This window comes from Lactuca serriola, chromosome 1, assembly GCF_051521515.1.
Source record: "Lactuca serriola cultivar US96UC23 chromosome 1, Lser_US96UC23_V15, whole genome shotgun sequence".
NCBI lineage: Eukaryota > Viridiplantae > Streptophyta > Magnoliopsida > Asterales > Asteraceae > Lactuca > Lactuca serriola.
This window is the reverse complement of record NC_136408.1, coordinates 224,318,448-224,341,799: the sequence shown is the minus strand read 5'-3', so window position 1 is coordinate 224,341,799 and position 23,352 is coordinate 224,318,448. Positions and strand designations below refer to the sequence as shown.

Below are 23,352 nucleotides of genomic sequence, written 5' to 3'. Positions count from 1 at the left end.
TTTGTGATGGGACTCCGAAAAGAATGGAGAAGCGTGAGTATGATGGTTAAAAATCAGCAAAGTTTCAACACATCTTCATTGATTGATATGTATAATCAACTGAAAACTCACGAAAGTGAGGTCAACAAGATGGTTGAGGAGTTGAAGATCATTTTAGGTGGTCCTTTGGCATTTGTCTCATAAGTAACAGAAAAAGAAACAGTTGAAAGTGATGATTCGGATGCTGAAGAGGGGCTTTCAATGAATTCAGATGATGAAGCAATTGCTTTCTATTCGAATAACAAAGTCAAAAAGTTTTTCAAGAAACCATTCAATTCGAAGTCGAGGCAAAGTGAAGGAAGAGGAAACTTGGTGAACAAGGCAGTTGGAGAGGAGATTATGAAAGTTGCAAAAGAAGGAAGTGAAATTTGTTGAGGAGAAGAGAGAGAGAAGAAATTGAAAGGAGATTCTGGAATAGATTGTCATTACTGCAACGGGGCCAATCATCTTGAGAATGATTGTATGCTTCGTAAGAAAGAGGAGAGGAAGAATAAGGTGAAGGATGAAGCGTATTATTCGGAGAAGTTGGAGGAAGTTAGAGTGAAGGCAAAAGGCATGTCATTGGTTGCCATGAGGAAGAAGGTACGTATCAAATCTGGTCTCGGGATCAGATGATGATGAAATGCGTAATCCAACGCATGGTGCCTTGTATGCAAAATTCAAAGATGATTTTGACGAAGAGGTCATAAGACGTTGCTTCGTATCTAAATCAGCTGACAAGTCTCCGATGACTACGAAGGTACATTCTATTATCAAATCTTTCAGTATTCCTTTAAATGCATATAATTCTAACATTGTTGCTTTTGGTGACATTGTTGCTTACTTCGATTCAATTGTTGTGTCTGCTAGTAATGAAGCTAAGAAACAAAGCTTACAATTGTTAGAGACACAAAAGAAGCTTGATTCGAAATATCTAGTGTAACTCTGCAAAAAGACTATATGGAGAACTTACAGCTTTACATCATTCTTGTGACATTAGCAAAGAAGAACATAGAAAGTTATTAACTTTTCTCACTTTTGAGAGTGAGAAGGTTGATAACATTTCGTTTGATAGTGAGAAAACAATTGTTGAATTTGATAAAATTCAAGATGATAGATATGCATATGGTATCATAAAGATTGATGAATGTCTTCATTCTAATGAATTAGTTCACATAGTGAATGATACTTTGACTAAAACTGAACAAATCAAAATTTTGTAAAAGACTGAGAATTCAACGTCTGACTTACAAACTAATTTTGCTAATCTTGAAGATGATTCTGATAATATTAGTAAAATCAGTGAGTTTGAGGATGTTGATTGTTCTCAGTTATCTACCATTAATATCACATCAAAATCTAAAGGAAAATAAATTGTTAAGGATTCGAATGTTAAGATTGACAGTGACAAACCTTCGACTTCAAAAGTTTGTGATCCTGATGTGGTTGATGTTCGAGATGGTCAAACAGATGATAGTGATGATGAAAATGATGAAGAAGTTCAAAAGGAACTTACTTTCAAAAAAGGTTCGAAAGAAAGTGAAATTCAACGAATAGTTGTTGGTACTTATGTTCAAAAATTTCGTCGAAAAGCCAATGTTGATTTTATTCAACAAAAACCCAACTTTCCAAATCCTTTGGCAAAATAACATTTGAAAGTTTCGTACACAAATGGGTTGTCTCGAGAGAAAATCATTGATCAATGAACAATTCACTGTGAATCGTGTTGCATATGTCAAAGGCCTTAAACATAATTTATAAGTGTTTCGCAACTAGTTGTGGGAACTGGCAATCAAGTTGTGTTTAACGAAGAAGACAGTATTATCTCCAAGATTGACACGAACAAAGCTTTGCTCAAATCCAAATGATATGGCGATATGTTTACTCATGATCAAAAACCAATTGTTGGAAAACCATCAAATTTTTTACTTTCAAAAGCTACATCTGATGTTAGCTAGTTATGGCATCTTCGTTTATCACATTTAAATTTTCGGAATTTAAATAAGTTGGTCACTAAGGATCTTGTTTGAGGCTTACCGGTATTAAAATTTGATAATGATACTTTATGTGTAGCTTGCGAACAAAGGAAACAACATCGCAAAGGACATCCAATTGTGATAGATTCGAAAATTGTGGAATCGTTGGAACTTCTTCACATTGACCTTTGTGGACCATCAACTGTTGAAACTCTCAACAAGAAATGGTACATTTTGGTTATTGTTGATGATTTTTCACTATTTAAGTGGGTATATTTTCTCAGGTAAAAATTTGAAGTTGCCTAAACAATGATTGAATTTATCAAGCAAATTGAGAAAAGTATGAAGAAGAGTGTTCGAAAGATCAAAAGTGATAATGGGTCTGAGTTTAAGAACAAAGTGCTTGATTCGTTCTTAATTGAAAAAGGAATTTCGCATAATTTTTCATCACAATATACACCACAACAAAATGGTGTAGTTGAACGAAGAAATAGATCTTTATGCGAAGCTGCCAGAACTATGTTGACTTATGCAAATCTTCCATAATATTTTTGGGCCGAAGCGTTGTCAACAACATGTTTTACTCAAAATCGTTCTTTTATTCATCGACGTTTTAATATCACTCCATATGAAATTATCAATAACCAAAAACCAAAAGTTAAATTTATCGACATTTTGGAAAGAAAGTTGGGAATCATCTTATGCTTCTTCAAATTTATGTTGATGATGTTATTTTTGGCACTACTGACCTTGCTTTGTCTAGTGAATTGGAAGATCTGATGAAAAGCAAATTTGAAATGAGCATAATGGGAAGGATAAATAATTTTCTTGGTCTAAATATTCGTCAAAGCAGAGAAGGAATTTTTATCAACGAAGAGAAATATATGAAGAGTCTGCTTGAAAAGTTTGGAATGACGAATAACACAAAATTACGAGTACCAATGGAAACTGGAACAAGGCTTACACTTTCGTTCGATAAACCAGCTGTTGATTTAACTCTTTAACCAAGTATGATAGAATCATTACTTTATCTCACAACAAGTAGACCTGATATAATGTTTTCTGTGTGTAACTGTTCTAGGTACCAATCAAATCCAAGAGAACCACATCTCACTGCAGTCAATAATATTTTTCGTTATCTCAAAGGCTCAATTTCATTACGATTGTGGTATCCTTCAAAAATAGGTTTCTTTATTCAAGCTTTCTCAGATGCTGACTTTGGTGGTTGCAATCTTGATCGCAAAAGCATGAGTGGAGGATGTCAATTGCTTGATGGGAAATTGGTTAGCTGGTAATCAATGAAGCAAACATGTGTATCAATTTTGACTGCTGAAACAGAATATGTTGTTGTTGCTTCTTGCACATCACAAATAATTTGGATTCAAAGTCAATTGCGTGATTATGCAATAAACATGAAAAGAATTCCATTATATTGTGATTCTCAAAGTGCAATTCGTATTTTTCATAATCCTGTGCAGCATTCGAAGAGTAAGCATATTGCTCTTCGTTACCATTTCATAAAAGATCATGTAGAGGATGGTAATAATGAAGTGCATTTCATGAAAACCACTGATCAATTCACTGATATTTTCATTAAACCGTTAGATGAAAAAGGAACTTACTTTCAACAAAGGTTCGAAAGAAAGTGAAATTCCACGAATAGTTGTTGGTACTTATGTTCAAAAATTTCGTCGAAAAGCCAATGTTGATTTTATTCCACAAAAACCCAACTTTCCAAATCCTTTGGCAAAATAACATTCAAAAGTTTCGTACACAAAAGGGTTGTCTCGAGAGAAAAACATTGATCAATGAACAATTAACTGTGAATCGTGTTGCATATGTCGAAGGCCTTAAACATAATTTATAAGTGTTTCGCAACTAGTTGTGGGAACTGGCAATCAAGTTGTATTTAACAAAGAAGGCAGTATTATCTCCAAGATTGACACGAACAAAGCTTTGCTCAAATCCAAACGATATGGCGATATATTTACTCATGATCAAAAATCAATTGTTGGAAAACCATCAATTTGTTTACTTTCAAAAGCTACATCTGATGTTAGCTGGTTGTGGCATCTTCGTTTATCACATTTAAATTTTCGGAATTTAAATAAGTTGGTCACTAAGGATCTTGTTTGAGGCTTACCAGTATTAAAATTTGATAATGATACTTTATGTGTAGCTTGCGAACAAGGGAAACGACATCGCAAAGAACATCCAATTGTGATAGATTCGAAAATTATGGAATCGTTGGAACTTCTTTACATTGACCTTTGTGGACCATCAACTGTTGAAACTATCAACATGAAATGGTACATTTTGGTTATTGTTGATGATTTTTCACTATTTAAGTGGGTACATTTTCTCAGGTAAAAATTTGAAGTTGCCTAAACAATGATTGAATTTATCAAGCAAATTGAGAAAAGTATGAAGAAGAGTGTTCGAAAGATCAAAAGTGATAATGGGTCTGAGTTTAAGAACAAAGTTCTTGATTCGTTCTTAATTGAAAAAGGAATTTCTCATAATTTTTCATCACAATATACACCACAACAAAATGGTGTAGTTGAACGAAGAAATAGGTCTTTATGCGAAGCTGCCAAAACTATATTGACTTATGCAAATCTTCCACAATATTTTTGGGCCGAAGCGTTGTTAACAACATGTTTTACTCAAAATCATTCTTTTATTCATCGACATTTTAATATCACTCCATATGAAATTATCAATAACCAAAAACCAAATGTTAAATTCATCGACATTTTGAAAGAAAGTTTGGAATCATCTTATGCTTCTTCAAATTTATGTTGATTATGTTATTTTTGGCACTACTGGCCCTACTTTGTCTAGTGAATTTGAAGACCTGATGAAAAGCAAATTTGAAATGAGCATAATGGGAAGGATAAATAATTTTCTTGGTCTAAATATTCGTCAAAGAAGAGAAGGAATTTTTATCAACCAAGAGAAATATATGAAGAGTCTGCTTGAAAAGTTTGGAATGACGAATAACACAAAATTACGAGTACCAATGGAAACTGGAACAAGGCTTACACTTTCGTTCGGTAAACCAGCTGTTGATTTAACTCTTTAACCAAGCATGATAGCATCATTACTTTATCTCACAACAAGTAGACCTGATATAATATTTTCTATGTGTAACTGTTCTAGGTACCAATCAAATCCAAGAGAACCACATCTCACTGCAGTCAATAATATTTTTCGTTATCTCAAAGGCTCAATTTCATTACGATTGTGGTATCCTTCGAAAATAGGTTGCTTTATTCAAGCTTTCTCAGATGCTGACTTGGGTGGTTGCAATCTTGATCGCAAAAGCACGAGTGGAGGATGTCAATTGCTTGATGGGAAATTGGTTAGCTGGTAATCAATGAAGCAAACATGTGTATCAATTTTGACTGCTGAAAAAGAATATGTTGTTGTTGCTGCTTGCACATCACAAATAATTTGGATTCAAAGTCAATTGCGTGATTATGCAATAAACATGAAAAGAATTCCATTATATTGTGATTCTCAAAGTGCAATTCGTATTTTTCATAATCCTGTGCAGCATTCGAAGAGTAAGCATATTGCTCTTCGTTACCATTTCATAAAAGATCATGTAGAGGATGGTAATAATGAAGTGCATTTCATGAAAACCACTGATCAATTCACTGATATTTTCATTAAACCGTTAGATGAAAAAGGAACTTACTTTCAACAAAGGTTCGAAAGAAAGTGAAATTCCACGAATAGTTGTTGGTACTTATGTTCAAAAATTTCGTCGAAAAGCCAATGTTGATTTTATTCCACAAAAACCCAACTTTCCAAATCCTTTGGCAAAATAACATTCAAAAGTTTCGTACACAAAAGGGTTGTCTCGAGAGAAAAACATTGATCAATGAACAATTAACTGTGAATCGTGTTGCATATGTCGAAGGCCTTAAACATAATTTATAAGTGTTTCGCAACTAGTTGTGGGAACTGACAATCAAGTTGTGTTTAACAAAGAAGGCAGTATTATCTCCAAGATTGACACGAACAAAGCTTTGCTCAAATCCAAACGATATGGCGATATATTTACTCATGATCAAAAATCAATTGTTGGAAAACCATCAATTTGTTTACTTTCAAAAGCTACATCTGATGTTAGCTGGTTGTGGCATCTTCGTTTATCACATTTAAATTTTCGGAATTTAAATAAGTTGGTCACTAAGAATCTTGTTTGAGGCTTACTAGTATTAAAATTTGATAATGATACTTTATGTGTAGCTTGCGAACAAGGGAAACAACATCGCAAAGAACATCCAATTGTGATAGATTCGAAAATTATGGAATCGTTGGAACTTCTTTACATTGACCTTTGTGGACCATCAACTGTTGAAACTCTCAACATGAAATGGTACATTTTGGTTATTGTTGATGATTTTTCACTATTTAAGTGGGTACATTTTCTCAGGTAAAAATTTGAAGTTGCCTAAACAATGATTGAATTTATCAAGCAAATTGAGAAAAGTATGAAGAAGAGTGTTCGAAAGATCAAAAGTGATAATGGGTCTGAGTTTAAGAACAAAGTTCTTGATTCGTTCTTAATTGAAAAAGGAATTTCTCATAATTTTTCATCACAATATACACCACAACAAAATGGTGTAGTTGAACGAAGAAATAGGTCTTTATGCGAAGCTGCCAAAACTATATTGACTTATGCAAATCTTCCACAATATTTTTGGGCCGAAGCGTTGTTAACAACATGTTTTACTCAAAATCATTCTTTTATTCATCGACGTTTTAATATCACTCCATATGAAATTATCAATAACCAAAAACCAAATGTTAAATTCATCGACATTTTGAAAGAAAGTTTGGAATCATCTTATGCTTCTTCAAATTTATGTTGATTATGTTATTTTTGGCACTACTGGCCCTACTTTGTCTAGTGAATTTGAAGACCTGATGAAAAGCAAATTTGAAATGAGCATAATGGGAAGGATAAATAATTTTCTTGGTCTAAATATTCGTCAAAGCAGAGAAGGAATTTTTATCAACCAAGAGAAATATATGAAGAGTCTGCTTGAAAAGTTTGGAATGACGAATAACACAAAATTACGAGTACCAATGGAAACTGGAACAAGGCTTACACTTTCGTTCGGTAAACCAGCTGTTGATTTAACTCTTTAACCAAGCATGATAGCATCATTACTTTATCTCACAACAAGTAGACCTGATATAATGTTTTCTGTGTGTAACTGTTCTAGGTACCAATCAAATCCAAGAGAACCACATCTCACTGCAGTCAATAATATTTTTCGTTATCTCAAAGGCTCAATTTCATTACGATTGTGGTATCCTTCGAAAATAGGTTTCTTTATTCAAGCTTTCTCAGATGCTGACTTGGGTGGTTGCAATCTTGATCGCAAAAGCACGAGTGGAGGATGTCAATTGCTTGATGGGAAATTGGTTAGCTGGTAATCAATGAAGCAAACATGTGTATCAATTTTGACTGCTGAAACAAAATATGTTGTTGTTGCTGCTTGCACATCACAAATAATTTGGATTCAAAGTCAATTGCGTGATTATGCAATAAACATGAAAAGAATTCCATTATATTGTGATTCTCAAAGTGCAATTCGTATTTTTCATAATCCTGTGCAGCATTCGAAGAGTAAGCATATTGCTCTTCGTTACCATTTCATAAAAGATCATGTAGAGGATGGTAATAATGAAGTGCATTTCATGAAAACCACTGATCAATTCACTGATATTTTCATTAAACCGTTAGATGAAAAAGGAACTTACTTTCAACAAAGGTTCGAAAGAAAGTGAAATTCCACGAATAGTTGTTGGTACTTATGTTCAAAAATTTCGTCGAAAAGCCAATGTTGATTTTATTCCACAAAAACCCAACTTTCCAAATCCTTTGGCAAAATAACATTCAAAAGTTTCGTACACAAAAGGGTTGTCTCGAGAGAAAAACATTGATCAATGAACAATTAACTGTGAATCGTGTTGCATATGTCGAAGGCCTTAAACATAATTTATAAGTGTTTCGCAACTAGTTGTGGGAACTGGCAATCAAGTTGTGTTTAACAAAGAGGGCAGTATTATCTCCAAGATTGACACGAACAAAGCTTTGCTCAAATCCAAACGGTATGGCGATATATTTACTCATGATCAAAAATCAATTGTTGGAAAACCATCAATTTGTTTACTTTCAAAAGCTACATCTGATGTTAGCTGGTTGTGGCATCTTCGTTTATCACATTTAAATTTTCGGAATTTAAATAAGTTGGTCACTAAGGATCTTGTTTGAGGCTTACCAGTATTAAAATTTGATAATGATACTTTATGTGTAGCTTGCGAACAAGGGAAACGACATCGCAAAGAACATCCAATTGTGATAGATTCGAAAATTATGGAATCGTTGGAACTTCTTTACATTGACCTTTGTGGACCATCAACTGTTGAAACTATCAACATGAAATGGTACATTTTGGTTATTGTTGATGATTTTTCACTATTTAAGTGGGTACATTTTCTCAGGTAAAAATTTGAAGTTGCCTAAACAATGATTGAATTTATCAAGCAAATTGAGAAAAGTATGAAGAAGAGTGTTCGAAAGATCAAAAGTGATAATGGGTCTGAGTTTAAGAACAAAGTTCTTGATTCGTTCTTAATTGAAAAAGGAATTTCTCATAATTTTTCATCACAATATACACCACAACAAAATGGTGTAGTTGAACGAAGAAATAGGTCTTTATGCGAAGCTGCCAAAACTATATTGACTTATGCAAATCTTCCACAATATTTTTGGGCCGAAGCGTTGTTAACAACATGTTTTACTCAAAATCATTCTTTTATTCATCGACATTTTAATATCACTCCATATGAAATTATCAATAACCAAAAACCAAATGTTAAATTCATCGACATTTTGAAAGAAAGTTTGGAATCATCTTATGCTTCTTCAAATTTATGTTGATTATGTTATTTTTGGCACTACTGGCCCTACTTTGTCTAGTGAATTTGAAGACCTGATGAAAAGCAAATTTGAAATGAGCATAATGGGAAGGATAAATAATTTTCTTGGTCTAAATATTCGTCAAAGAAGAGAAGGAATTTTTATCAACCAAGAGAAATATATGAAGAGTCTGCTTGAAAAGTTTGGAATGACGAATAACACAAAATTACGAGTACCAATGGAAACTGGAACAAGGCTTACACTTTCGTTCGGTAAACCAGCTGTTGATTTAACTCTTTAACCAAGCATGATAGCATCATTACTTTATCTCACAACAAGTAGACCTGATATAATATTTTCTATGTGTAACTGTTCTAGGTACCAATCAAATCCAAGAGAACCACATCTCACTGCAGTCAATAATATTTTTCGTTATCTCAAAGGCTCAATTTCATTACGATTGTGGTATCCTTCGAAAATAGGTTGCTTTATTCAAGCTTTCTCAGATGCTGACTTGGGTGGTTGCAATCTTGATCGCAAAAGCACGAGTGGAGGATGTCAATTGCTTGATGGGAAATTGGTTAGCTGGTAATCAATGAAGCAAACATGTGTATCAATTTTGACTGCTGAAAAAGAATATGTTGTTGTTGCTGCTTGCACATCACAAATAATTTGGATTCAAAGTCAATTGCGTGATTATGCAATAAACATGAAAAGAATTCCATTATATTGTGATTCTCAAAGTGCAATTCGTATTTTTCATAATCCTGTGCAGCATTCGAAGAGTAAGCATATTGCTCTTCGTTACCATTTCATAAAAGATCATGTAGAGGATGGTAATAATGAAGTGCATTTCATGAAAACCACTGATCAATTCACTGATATTTTCATTAAACCGTTAGATGAAAAAGGAACTTACTTTCAACAAAGGTTCGAAAGAAAGTGAAATTCCACGAATAGTTGTTGGTACTTATGTTCAAAAATTTCGTCGAAAAGCCAATGTTGATTTTATTCCACAAAAACCCAACTTTCCAAATCCTTTGGCAAAATAACATTCAAAAGTTTCGTACACAAAAGGGTTGTCTCGAGAGAAAAACATTGATCAATGAACAATTAACTGTGAATCGTGTTGCATATGTCGAAGGCCTTAAACATAATTTATAAGTGTTTCGCAACTAGTTGTGGGAACTGACAATCAAGTTGTGTTTAACAAAGAAGGCAGTATTATCTCCAAGATTGACACGAACAAAGCTTTGCTCAAATCCAAACGATATGGCGATATATTTACTCATGATCAAAAATCAATTGTTGGAAAACCATCAATTTGTTTACTTTCAAAAGCTACATCTGATGTTAGCTGGTTGTGGCATCTTCGTTTATCACATTTAAATTTTCGGAATTTAAATAAGTTGGTCACTAAGAATCTTGTTTGAGGCTTACTAGTATTAAAATTTGATAATGATACTTTATGTGTAGCTTGCGAACAAGGGAAACAACATCGCAAAGAACATCCAATTGTGATAGATTCGAAAATTATGGAATCGTTGGAACTTCTTTACATTGACCTTTGTGGACCATCAACTGTTGAAACTCTCAACATGAAATGGTACATTTTGGTTATTGTTGATGATTTTTCACTATTTAAGTGGGTACATTTTCTCAGGTAAAAATTTGAAGTTGCCTAAACAATGATTGAATTTATCAAGCAAATTGAGAAAAGTATGAAGAAGAGTGTTCGAAAGATCAAAAGTGATAATGGGTCTGAGTTTAAGAACAAAGTTCTTGATTCGTTCTTAATTGAAAAAGGAATTTCTCATAATTTTTCATCACAATATACACCACAACAAAATGGTGTAGTTGAACGAAGAAATAGGTCTTTATGCGAAGCTGCCAAAACTATATTGACTTATGCAAATCTTCCACAATATTTTTGGGCCGAAGCGTTGTTAACAACATGTTTTACTCAAAATCATTCTTTTATTCATCGACGTTTTAATATCACTCCATATGAAATTATCAATAACCAAAAACCAAATGTTAAATTCATCGACATTTTGAAAGAAAGTTTGGAATCATCTTATGCTTCTTCAAATTTATGTTGATTATGTTATTTTTGGCACTACTGGCCCTACTTTGTCTAGTGAATTTGAAGACCTGATGAAAAGCAAATTTGAAATGAGCATAATGGGAAGGATAAATAATTTTCTTGGTCTAAATATTCGTCAAAGCAGAGAAGGAATTTTTATCAACCAAGAGAAATATATGAAGAGTCTGCTTGAAAAGTTTGGAATGACGAATAACACAAAATTACGAGTACCAATGGAAACTGGAACAAGGCTTACACTTTCGTTCGGTAAACCAGCTGTTGATTTAACTCTTTAACCAAGCATGATAGCATCATTACTTTATCTCACAACAAGTAGACCTGATATAATGTTTTCTGTGTGTAACTGTTCTAGGTACCAATCAAATCCAAGAGAACCACATCTCACTGCAGTCAATAATATTTTTCGTTATCTCAAAGGCTCAATTTCATTACGATTGTGGTATCCTTCGAAAATAGGTTTCTTTATTCAAGCTTTCTCAGATGCTGACTTGGGTGGTTGCAATCTTGATCGCAAAAGCACGAGTGGAGGATGTCAATTGCTTGATGGGAAATTGGTTAGCTGGTAATCAATGAAGCAAACATGTGTATCAATTTTGACTGCTGAAACAAAATATGTTGTTGTTGCTGCTTGCACATCACAAATAATTTGGATTCAAAGTCAATTGCGTGATTATGCAATAAACATGAAAAGAATTCCATTATATTGTGATTCTCAAAGTGCAATTCGTATTTTTCATAATCCTGTGCAGCATTCGAAGAGTAAGCATATTGCTCTTCGTTACCATTTCATAAAAGATCATGTAGAGGATGGTAATAATGAAGTGCATTTCATGAAAACCACTGATCAATTCGCTGATATTTTCATTAAACCGTTAGATGAAAAATCATTTGTGAGAATTTTAGGAGGAATTGGAATGGTCGAAGGGGGATCTATTTCGAAAAAATAAGTGAAAACTGGACAGCTGTGAGAGTCAAATGTTACTGTTCATTGTCAACGCTTCGATACCCTTCATCTTCATAAATTGGAGCTGAAAAATTCGTGTCTGGTACATTTTCAAAATTTTTATTAAGTTGAATTTATTTTGGAAAAACACAAAAACAAAAAAAAGATTTTTCGTTTGTTTTGTCATTTATTTTTGAAAAGCACAAAAACAACAAAAAGATTTTTCGTTTGTTTTGCCATTTATTTTCGAAAAACAAAAAAACAACAAAAAGATTTTTCATTTGTTTTGTCTTTTATTTTTGAAAAATCAAAAATCACAAAAATATTTTGTTTTGTATTGTTTTTTTTTAAGTGTTTTGTTTCAGATAACTAAGATGAATCAGAATGGTTAATGCTTGCTATTCTAGGGTCAGGTAAATCTTTCGAAATCTTTGTACTAGTTGAGATGTCCCTAGAAGCATGTTGCAGCATGTTGACCAAAGCCTCGAATGATTCTATGTGTGTTTAAGGAAAGCCTTAATGAAATATTTCCTACAAAAATTTCTTCCCAAGCCAGGCTTCTATTCACATTAGTCACATGAGCTACCTCACTCTTCTCACATGAGTTAAGAGTTAACTGTTTTTCCGATATAACAGAGGTACATTTTGTTTCTCAAACCAATCTTTTTTATCCGAAAGTTCTTACACTTGCACACACGAAGACATATATCCAAGAGGTATCTGATCAAACCTATCGAGACATAGATATATCAACAATCTGTGTTTATGACCTGACATCATGAGACTGTGATAAAAGTGAAACCCAATTCTATAACTTTTTATGGAATTGACGGGGAACTATCGAAACCCATGATGTTTGTTACCCAACAAGATCCAGCACAAATTTTTTCTTTGAATATGATTTCCGTTTGAGTTTCGTTCGATTTTCATGTCACTTTCACTATTAATCCAAAGCAAACTTGTCAATGACTACACTGGTGAAACAAGTAATTTTTGTTGCAATTATTCACCTTATGTTAAGGTTGATATGTAACGAAATTGTAAAACCAACCCACGAAATCTTAAAAAAGAAGCCCTTTGAAGCATCTCAATATTTTTTCGATTGTAATTCATGGGAAACCACATAAGCAGTGATTATCTCTCTTGATAATTAACGAAGTAATCTTTGCACGAGGTTTAACTTCTTTCGTTTCGAAATGATTTTGACATCACAAATCCAAAGTTTTTTTTTATTTGCTTCTTATCTTATTCTTTGGAACACTGCAGTCACGGAATGCTTGAGGTTCTGAGTAATACCAACTCAGGCTAATGATTTCAAACATCTGGCACATGACTTTGCATTCAATCCAAAAAATGAATGACCCTTACCTCCATCCGAAGGTTGGTGACGGTTACTATTCCATTGGGAGAAATAAACAGGTTGTTTGAACTGACGTGTTGTATTCTATCCGGGTTTCAAGGAGAAGTGAAAGTTACTTTTTCACGCGTGGCTAGTTTATCGAAATAGTGGTGTGAGTTTCAAGGTGCCACGTTGGATTTCATTAAATGCACATGCCGCTTCAAATTCAAACATCAAGGATACATATAAAAAGGGATTCAAGGGTTTGTTATCAGTTTACGCTTACAAAAGAAAAATTCGCAAATTCTGTCTGAAAAAATCCAGTTGTTCTTCATACGATTTTACAACCCTAGTCATGTTTAATCATACTGATGTTATATGCCAAACCACTGAAGATGTTACTTCCCAACCGATAATGAAGATTCAAGGAACAAATTATCAAGTAGAAGCGGATAAATCTCTTGACCCTGAAGGTTTAAAGATGTTGGTGGTTGCCTTGAAGAGTTGTGTTCTTTCGACAGTTATGTTTAATTCTTTTGCAGTACCTCTATATTGGCTTGCACAAGCAGGTTCTACTGCAACATATTCTAAAGCCCTAGATGTCATCACATTCAACTTGGTGAATGATATGAAGGTACGATTGACGAAGAAGCTGTTTTGTCAAATTTTGGATATTCAATGAAATGGGTCATCAACCCCCACTCACCAAGATTAGTGATTTTAAAAAATATTGTCTTCAGATGATCTGGAATTTCTTGTTTGGAATCCTTCTACGGTGCGTAACAGGTCGAAGTATTGGGCTTGATAAAGGACACATGGAATTATATGATGGGTTTTAAGAAATCTAACACTCCTATGGTGTACATGCAATCCTACAAACCTTGGATCTATGTTTTCTCTAAAATACATGCAAATTTGATTTTTCCAAGGTTTGCTTCATATCTAGCATGGCATGGAGAACATGAAACATAATACTAGAAGAGGAATATACCTTTCTTGTTGCTTGAATTCCTTGATGACTTCGTGAGCGTAGAACCCCAAATGTTGTGCCTCAAATGCTTCACACACCACCACAAGACTTGGAATAACTTGAGAGAGTGTCACTAATACGCAAAATCAGCTACGCCCTCTTGAAACCAACTAGTTACCATTTTGCTAGACATAGGGTCCGTTTTATAGTGTTTTCACAACTAGGGTTTACACATGTATGCCCTTAATTTTCATGACTCTTCATTTCCAATGATCCATGGGTTTGTAACCCCCATGGACTATCCATGGATCTCCTAATGGGTTATAGCCCAACTTCGTTAACCATGGATCATAGCACACTATAAAAGAATAGATGATTGACATAATCAACCGTATATATATAATTAGTCTCATATTGATCACCAAATTAATTCTAAATTAAATCTTGATCAACACTAATTGAATAATACTATTATTAATATATTAGAACTTATAATATATTAATAACCATAAGTGTTCTTTCTCTCATTTTGTCTTTTTAAGTATTGCAATGCCATGCAACCCAAATGGACCCTGCCGGGTCGGGTCAAGTACATACCAAATACAGTTATGGACTTAGATACTATATCCAATAGTATCCTACTTGGATAAGTTTAATAACTATATTTGCGGATACGACTTCAGGATCCAACTAGTAATTGTAGCTCTTTCAAAGTCACTCGGAACTGAGATGATAATGATACGTCATATAAGCTAATTGATCATATAATCCACTTCTCTTAAGATATAAACTGGATAAACACATGGAACATGGTCTTACTTATTGTCCAACATTTCTTTCTCAATCTCTGATTTGTTTCGACATACAACTAAATTAAATACATCAACTAGGTTCTGACTGGGCCCGTTACATAAGTCAAAACCGAATCATCGAGGGGCCCAGATATCGATTCTATTTCTAGAAGGAACAAATAAACTTCGACTACTTGTTGAGTTATGCATAAAGTGCGTTTTATAACATCGAGTTACCAGTGCGTTTTCGTACAATCAATGGATAACCAACTCATATTCAACAACTCATATCTCTAGGTTTGAAGATATATATGCTATTACCGTCTGACGATCACTCGAGATAAATTCCTTGAAGTGATGCAAGTGAGCAGGGGTTGAATCTAATACTCAGGCCTTATGAGTACTCATGAATCTTGCAGCAACTATTTGTAACGATCAACCCTAGAGGTATTAATTAATATAATTTCTTGAGTTTTAGGTGGGCTATGATTGGAATTTGACATCTTGAATTGGACTTTCTTGACTTTTGGTTCGAGATGTAGGTTGCCCAGAAGTCGTACGTGGGGCTTAACCTGTCGTATGCGGGGCTTAGTGTCGCTCGATATGTAGGTTATGAGAGGCGTACGTGCAGCGTACCATAAGGTACGCCCAGCATACGCGACCAGATAACAAAACCCTAATTTTGGGGTTTCAGTCGTATATAAACCCCATTATAGCCTCCCATGTGGCCTCCTCACATATCCTTCACTCTCAGAAAACCCTAGTTCGTCCCTTACTCCTTTGTTTGTGTGTGGTTGATCTTTTGTTCTCATTTTTGTGAAGAAGAGCTTGAAAGAAGAAAAGAGAAGCGGAAGAAGGAGAACTTGAGTACCTTGAGCTCAAGGATCTGGGATCATTCTTTCATTTGGCATCCAAAAGAGGTATAAAGCTCCCAACTTTCCTCTTGTAAGCTTAGATCTAGGAGTTTTTGGAAGTTTGGACCTTTTAGGCCCAAAGGAAGGACCTTTATCATGCAACTTCATTTTGGAGATTGGGATTGCTATCCTTAAAGCTTAAAGTGTCCTTATGGCAATAAATTTTTAATCTTTAAGGCTTTCATGAAGCCATGAATGAGATCTAGCCATCTCCTTGGAAATAGATGGGTGTTTTTAGAAGTTTGAGCTTATGTGAGTCTTGTAAGCCATCAAGTAAGCAACTTTATGGTTTAAGACATGGAATAAGATTTGGATCTAAGATTATAGCTTCTGACTCGGAATATTAAGCACTTAATAGAGAAAGAGCTTATCAGGGTATTACGTTGAGCGTATGCGTAGGTACACCCAACATACTCGCCATCGAGCAGTTATGCTAAGCGTACTCTAGAGTACGCTCCGCGTAACACGGTCAGTTTGGACCTTGAGTATTTGGCCTCAGTGTGAGCTGTATTTCGGACCTAAGGCCTTAATGGGCAGCAGGAGTCAAATTATGGGCGAAGGGCAGTTTTGGGCTTATGAAGGGCCATATGTGAAGTAGGCCTAATTTAGTATAATTGGGCCTTTAATGGGCCAGTGGAGCACTTAGAAAGAATTAAAGGGTTTGGGCCATGATTATGACCCACACTATAGTAGGGGTAAAGTAGTCATTTTACCCATCGAAAGATTCCCCTTTAATTTAGTGTTTGATTTGTCATGATAGCCGGAGAGCAGCCGGGACAGCAGTCGGGGATCTTTCACTCGAGTTTTCAGCAGTCAGCATTCCGAGGAGAGTTTGCTTCCAGTAGGAATGGGTCTACAGCCACAATGCCGGCCCGTTTAGATAGCAGTAGATTCCGGACCTCGGTCCGAGGCAGTAGATAGATTGCTTGATGTCTTCGTGATTCAAGCATGTTTTGTGTTATGTGTTCTGGACTTTGGTCTGATGCAGTATGTAGTATATGTATTCATGCTAGTTGATATGTCTATGTTATGTTATGATTCAGTCAGTTCCGGACTTTGGTCTGATGTAGTTAGTTTCGGACTTTGGTCTGATGCAGGGGACGAGGTCCCAGTCAGTTCCAGACTTCAGTCCAATGCAATCAGTTCTGGACTTCGGTCCGATGCAGTCAATTCCAGACTTCGGTCCGATGCAGTAAGTTCTAGACTTCGGTCTGATGCAGTTAGTTCCAGACTTTGGTCTGATGCAGTTTCCGGACTTCGATCCGATGTAGAGAGCAAGGCCCTGGTTAGTTTCCGGACTTTGGTCCGATGTAGTTTCCGGACATCGGTCTGATGCAGTGGGCAAGGCCCAGTATGTGCTTTATATGTTATTGTATGGTATGTGGTAGTTTGCGGGAGCTCACTAAGCTTTGTGCTTACAGTTTCAGTTTTGGTTTCAGGTACTTCTGCCAGTAAGGGGAAGAGCTCGGGATGATCGCATGGCACACACCATAGCTTCAGTTTAGCCTGGGAATTTACACTGATATTTTGATATGATTGATACAGTCCTTGTTTTGAATCCTGTTACTATGACTTTGAGTTACTCGTTCCATGGTTTTATTATATATAACGTTTGATGTTGTGATTTTTAGTAATATGAAAACAAAAATTTTTGGGTCGTATTTTGGGTCGTTACACCATTGCTATGTCTAAAGCACATGAAATAAATCATACAATCCAAATTCATGACAGTCTTAACTCAATACCTACTTCCAAAGTATGACTGACTGTGGAGAGTTCGAATAATAACATAATTATTCAGGAAGTCAAAACATGCAAAATTGAAACCATAGTAAACGATTAACATAAGATAGTAACACTTTACTAATAAATAAATAAAAACTTTTATTTATTCGTCAAATGTCAATTACATTTTACAAGTTTCAGAAAACTATCTAATTGTTAAAACTAATATCATCCTTCAGCCCAATGCGCCTCGCATGTTGTAAATGCTTAACCCTACTCAGTCCCTTCGTGAAGGGATCTGCTTGGTTCTCATCTGATGATACTCTCTTTGCCATGAGGTGTCCTTCTTCTATTTGATGTCTGATGAAATGGTATTTTCTATCAAGGTGCCTAGATCTTCTGAGATCTCTTGGTTCCTTAGCTAAAGCAACCTCACTTTCGCTGTCACATAAAATTTCAATTGTGTCACACCCCGCTAAAGTGGAAACATGAGGCATGGTAGTATTAAAAATCATTACAAATATACAATAAGTTTGCACAACATTTTAAAAGGAATTACAATGTATTTAAAAGTCAACACATGCAAATGCTTCTACAAGTGTTGTGTCTCTACGTGCCTCTTACTAGATGATTTCTGAATAAGCATGTAAAACGAGCATCAATTATAAAAATAGCTGGTGAGTACTCACAGATTAAAAATAATATTGCTTTCAAGAATCGAATTAAAAGTTTTGATAAAAGTTTCCATAAATAAAAGTATATTGCTAAAATGAATTTTCAAGAATCGAAATAATATTCGTTGTTACAAGGAGCAAACAATTTCATTGCTAAAACAACTATATAAGTCTTCGGAAATAAAAGTTTGTTGCTATAATGAGAAACAAAGTTTGTTGCTATAATAATCATAAAAGTTTCGTTTCTAAAATAAGTATACAAGTTTCATTGCTAAAAATAACTATACAAGTGTCGTTGCTAACATGAGAATACAAGTTTCGTATATGCATAAAGATTCGTATGTGCATCAAGTTTCCATAAATAGAAATATATTGCAAAAACGAGTAAATAAGTTTGCATAAACAAAGTTTGTTGTCATCATGAGAGATAAAGTATGTTGCGCAAATGAGATGCAACGTTCATATTCTCATAAGAAATAAAGTTTATTGCTAAAACGAGATACAAGGTCCGTATGTGCATAATGATTATACCATGAGTTCACAACCCAAGCCTAATGACCGATGGTGCCCTCTTCTATGTCTATCGCTAACATAGGGAAATATGGTAAAATGCACTCAAGCGAATCGTGCGAGTGAGGAGTTGTCTACCTCCTAATAGCGTTATCCATAATAACCATATGGTCAAATGAATTAATGAGCTATGTGAACTGATTCCAGGGACTTAAACACGATAAGGCCTCATGAATTAACAATAACATACACATACATAGCAACATATAACAACCAAGTTTGATACAAGTCAAATTGAATACACCGAACATAAATATTTTAGGACATGCTTTTCCACCCCAAAACATAAAACCCAAAAATAGGCGGAGTCGTGAATACTCACAATATGCATTGAGATGATGCAAATGGTGCCTTCGACTATGATCCACTCGTACCACTACCGATTCCTACAATAATGGTATTCACTATTGAGTCTCTAATCGAAACCCAACACTAGTATACTTACTACTATAATAGAATTATGCCAATATTATGTCAAAATTTAATATTGATAAGTTACAAACATTTTTCTATGAAAATTAAATTTCAATGAATCATCTGTTATATCACAATTTAAGTGGAAAATTCTCATTATTGAAATATTAATATTTAACATTTTAAGAGGTGTTCCAATGATTAAATATTCAAAAACTAAATCAATTAACTGAAGGGTTTTGAGCATTCTAACACTTCCTAAGTGTACATGCAACCCTAATAACCTTGGATCTATGTTTGTCTAATTATCATGCAAAGTTGAATTCCAAGGTTATATTCCTATCTAGCATACATGGGGAACAATTTTAACTTGAATCATAGATAGAATAACTTACCTTGTTGTTGCTTGTGTTCCTTGAAACCTTGTGAGCCTAGCACCCCAAGTGTGATGCCTCAAATGCTTCACACAACACCAAATGCTCTTGGAAAGACTCTTGAGATAACACACACTTCTCAAAATCGGCCAAGCCCTCTAGTTTCTTTGTAGTGCCGATTTTGGTGGAGAATATGCTTCTTATATAGTGTTGACACATCTAGGGTTACACCATGTAAACCCTAATGTGTCATGACTCTTCATTTCCATGACCCATGGGTTTGTAACTCCCATGGAGCATCCATGGAGTATCCTATGGGTAGAGCCCAACTTGATAATCCATGGAGCCTCTTAGCCCACTATACAAGATATGGATGATTTACATAATCAACCCATATATTTAATTAGTTATCCTTTGATCACTTAATTAATTCCAAATTAATTCTTTGATCAACTAATCAAATAATATTATTAATATATTAGAACTTATAATATATTAATAATCTCCAAGTGTTATTTCTCTCATTTAGTCTATCCAATTGCATGGTGCCATGCAACCCAAATGGACCATGCCGGGTCGGGTCAAGTACAAGCCCGAAATAGTTATGGACTTAGACACCTTATCCAACAGTCTCCCACTTGGATAAGTCTAATAACTATATCTCTAGTACTTCAGGAACCGACCGGCAATCGTAGCTCTTTCAAGGTTTCTCGGAACTGAGAAGATGATAGTACGCCATTTAAGATAAGTGATCATATAATCCTCCGTTCTAGATATCAGCCGGACAAATACATGGAACATTGTCTTGCTTATTGTCCAGCATTTGTTTCCCGATTTCCGATTTGTTTGACATAGAACTTAATTGAACACATCAACTTAGTTCTGACCGGGCCCGGTACATGGGTCAAAACAAAATCATCGAGGGGCCCAGATATCAGCTTCTAATCCAAGAAGGAACAGATAAACTTCGACTCATATGTTCGTTCTACCACTCATTGAATTACACACAAAAGTACGTTTTATAACATCGAGTTACCAATGCGGTTTCGTACAGTCAATGCATAACCAACTCGTAAGTAACAAATCATATCTCTAGGTTTGAAGACTTATATGATATTACCGTCTCACGATCACTCGAGATAGAATTCCATGAAGTGATTCCAGTGAGCGTGGGTTGAGTCCAATGCTCAGAACTTATGAGCACTCATGATTGTTGTAGCCATGTCCAAGACCTCTACAACCAAACATGACAGTCTTGATTCATATCTACTTCCAACATATGACCGACTGTGGAGGTTTGAATAATATGTTATACCAAACAAAATTATTCTGGAAGTCAAAACATGCAAAAGAAATATAGTAAACGATCGACAAGAGATAGCAACACTTTACTCATAAATAAAACTCCTTTTATTCATCATCAAATGTCAATTACACTTTACAAATTTCTGGGTTATCTAACTACTAAAACTTATATCATCCTTCAGCCCTATGCTCCGAGCATGCTGAAGATGCTTAACCCTACTCAGTCCCTTCGTGAGGGGATCTGTTGGGTTCTCATCCGATGATACCCTCTTTGCCACGAGGAGTCCTTCTTCGATCCGATGTCTGATGAAATGGTATTTTCTGTCGATGTGTCTGGATCTCCCGTGATCCCTTGGTTCCTTAGCTAAGGCAACAGCACTTTCACTATCACAGAAAATTTCCATTGGCTCTTTAATAGCTGGTACAACTCCAAGGTCTCCAATGAAGTTCTTCAGCCATATCGCTTCCTTTGCTGCTTCGCTAGCTGCAATATACTCTGATTCACAAGTAGAATCTGCCACTGTCTCTTGCTTGGAACTCTTCCAAGAAATTGCTCCTCCGTTTAGGGTAAAGACCCAGCCCGACTGAGAGCAGAAATTATCCCTATCAGTCTGGAAGCTAGCATCACTATACCCTACAACTCTCAAGTTATCACTCCCACTGAGGGTAAGAACCCAGTCCTTAGTCCTCCGTAGGTACTTGAGGATATTCTTTACCGCAGTCCAGTGTGCCTTGCCAGGGTTCGCCTGATACCTGCTAACCATGCTCAAGGCAAAAGCTACATCGGGTCGAGTACACGTCATAGCATACATGATCGATCCTACAGCCGAAGCGTAAGGTGTTCGACTCATCTCTGCTATCTCAGCCTCAGTGCTAGGGCTTTGTGTCTTACTCAATCTGGTGTTACTCTGGATGGGTAACTCTCCTTTCTTGGAATCCTGCATGCTGAATCGCTTCAGCACTTTATCCAAGTAGGTACTCTGACTAAGTCCAATTAGTCTTTTACTCCGATCTCTCAAGATCCTTATCCCTAGAATATAGGCAGCTTCACCAAGGTCCTTCATAGCGAAACACTTCCCAAGCCAGGACTTTACTTCCTGCAGGATTGGAATGTCGTTTCCTATGAGTAGTATGTCATCCACATACAATACCAAAAAGCTAACTATACTCCCACTAGCCTTGACATACACACAAGATTCATCTTCACTCCTAGAAAAGCCAAATTCCTTGACCTTTTCATCAAAGCAAAGATTCCATCTGCGAGGTGCTTGCTTCAATCCATAAATGGATTTCTCAAGCTTACACACTCTATTAGGGTACTCGTTGCTGACAAAACCCTCTGGCTGACTCATGTAAACATCTTCAGCCAACTTTCCATTAAGGAAAGCGGTTTTGACATCCATCTGCCATATTTCATAGTCATGAAATGCAGCTATGGCTAACAGAACCCGAATAGACTTAATCTTGGCTATCGGAGAAAAGGTCTCATCATAATCCACTCCAGGAATTTGAGAGAAGCCCTTTGCAACCAGTCTAGCCTTATAAGTGTGTACTTTACCATCCATGTCAGTCTTCTTCTTGAAGACCCATTTTCACCCTACTGTCTTACGACCTGGTACATTTTCAACCAAGTTCCAAACTTGATTGTCATACATGGATTGTATCTCGCTATCCATAGCCTCTTTCCATTTAGCAGACTCGGGGCCTGCCACGGCTTCCTCGTAGCTGTTAGGGTCATCTTGACTTACTAGTGTTTCATCACTAATAAGTGTCTCACCTTCTGCAGTAATATGGAATCCATAGTAATGCTCAGGTGCACTCCTAACTCTCGTGGAACGTCTCAGAGGTACAGATTTGTCAATTGGCTCAACAGGAGTTTCCTCCTCAAGTTGAGGGCTAGAGTTTGAAGTTCCTTCACCGCTTGATTCTTGAATTTCTTCAAGATCAATTTGTCTCCCACTGTCTCCTTGGCTTATAAACTCTCTTTCTCGAAAGACTCCTCTTCTTGCTACAAAGACCACATTGTCACTAGGTCTGTAGAAGAGGTAACCAAAGGATCGCTGTGGGTAACCGATGAAAATACACCTCTCGCTTCGAGGTTCGAGCTTATCATGAGTCTCGCGTCTCACGAAAGCCTCGCAACCCCAAATCTTGATGTGGTCTAGTTTAGGTACTTTACCAGTCCACATCTCGTGAGGAGTTTTGGCAACTTTCTTTGTAGGGACTAGATTAAGAATATGGGCGGCAGTTTCTAAGGCATACCCCCAGAATGAGATTGGTAGCGAA

At 35.7% G+C, this 23,352-nt stretch overlaps 1 protein-coding gene across 1 annotated transcript; it reads left to right on the top strand.

The window, feature by feature from the left end:
* Positions 1 to 501: 501 nt before the first annotated feature.
* LOC145066227 (uncharacterized) lies at positions 502 to 11,994 on the top strand. The gene is made up of 20 exons (XM_079013442.1): positions 502 to 621; positions 1,401 to 1,581; positions 3,180 to 3,277; positions 3,473 to 3,533; positions 4,174 to 4,346; positions 4,404 to 4,570; positions 5,157 to 5,358; positions 5,554 to 5,614; positions 6,255 to 6,361; positions 6,485 to 6,651; positions 7,238 to 7,439; positions 7,635 to 7,695; positions 8,336 to 8,508; positions 8,566 to 8,732; positions 9,319 to 9,520; positions 9,716 to 9,776; positions 10,417 to 10,523; positions 10,647 to 10,813; positions 11,400 to 11,601; positions 11,797 to 11,994. Exons 1-20 carry the CDS (start codon positions 502 to 504, stop codon positions 11,992 to 11,994), a joined length of 2,877 nt encoding a protein of 958 aa, XP_078869568.1.
* Positions 11,995 to 23,352: the final 11,358 nt, after the last annotated feature.

Excerpts from the sequence above, each read along its gene's own strand:
- LOC145066227 (XM_079013442.1), top strand. The coding sequence starts at position 502 with ATGCTTCGTAAGAAAGAGGAGAGGAAGAATAAGGTGAAGGATGAAGCG. Across the intron at positions 5,359-5,553 it reads AATTGCTTGATGGGAAATTG|CATTCGAAGAGTAAGCATAT; the intron begins GTTAGCTGGTAA and ends AATCCTGTGCAG. Across the intron at positions 11,602-11,796 it reads AATTGCTTGATGGGAAATTG|CATTCGAAGAGTAAGCATAT; the intron begins GTTAGCTGGTAA and ends AATCCTGTGCAG.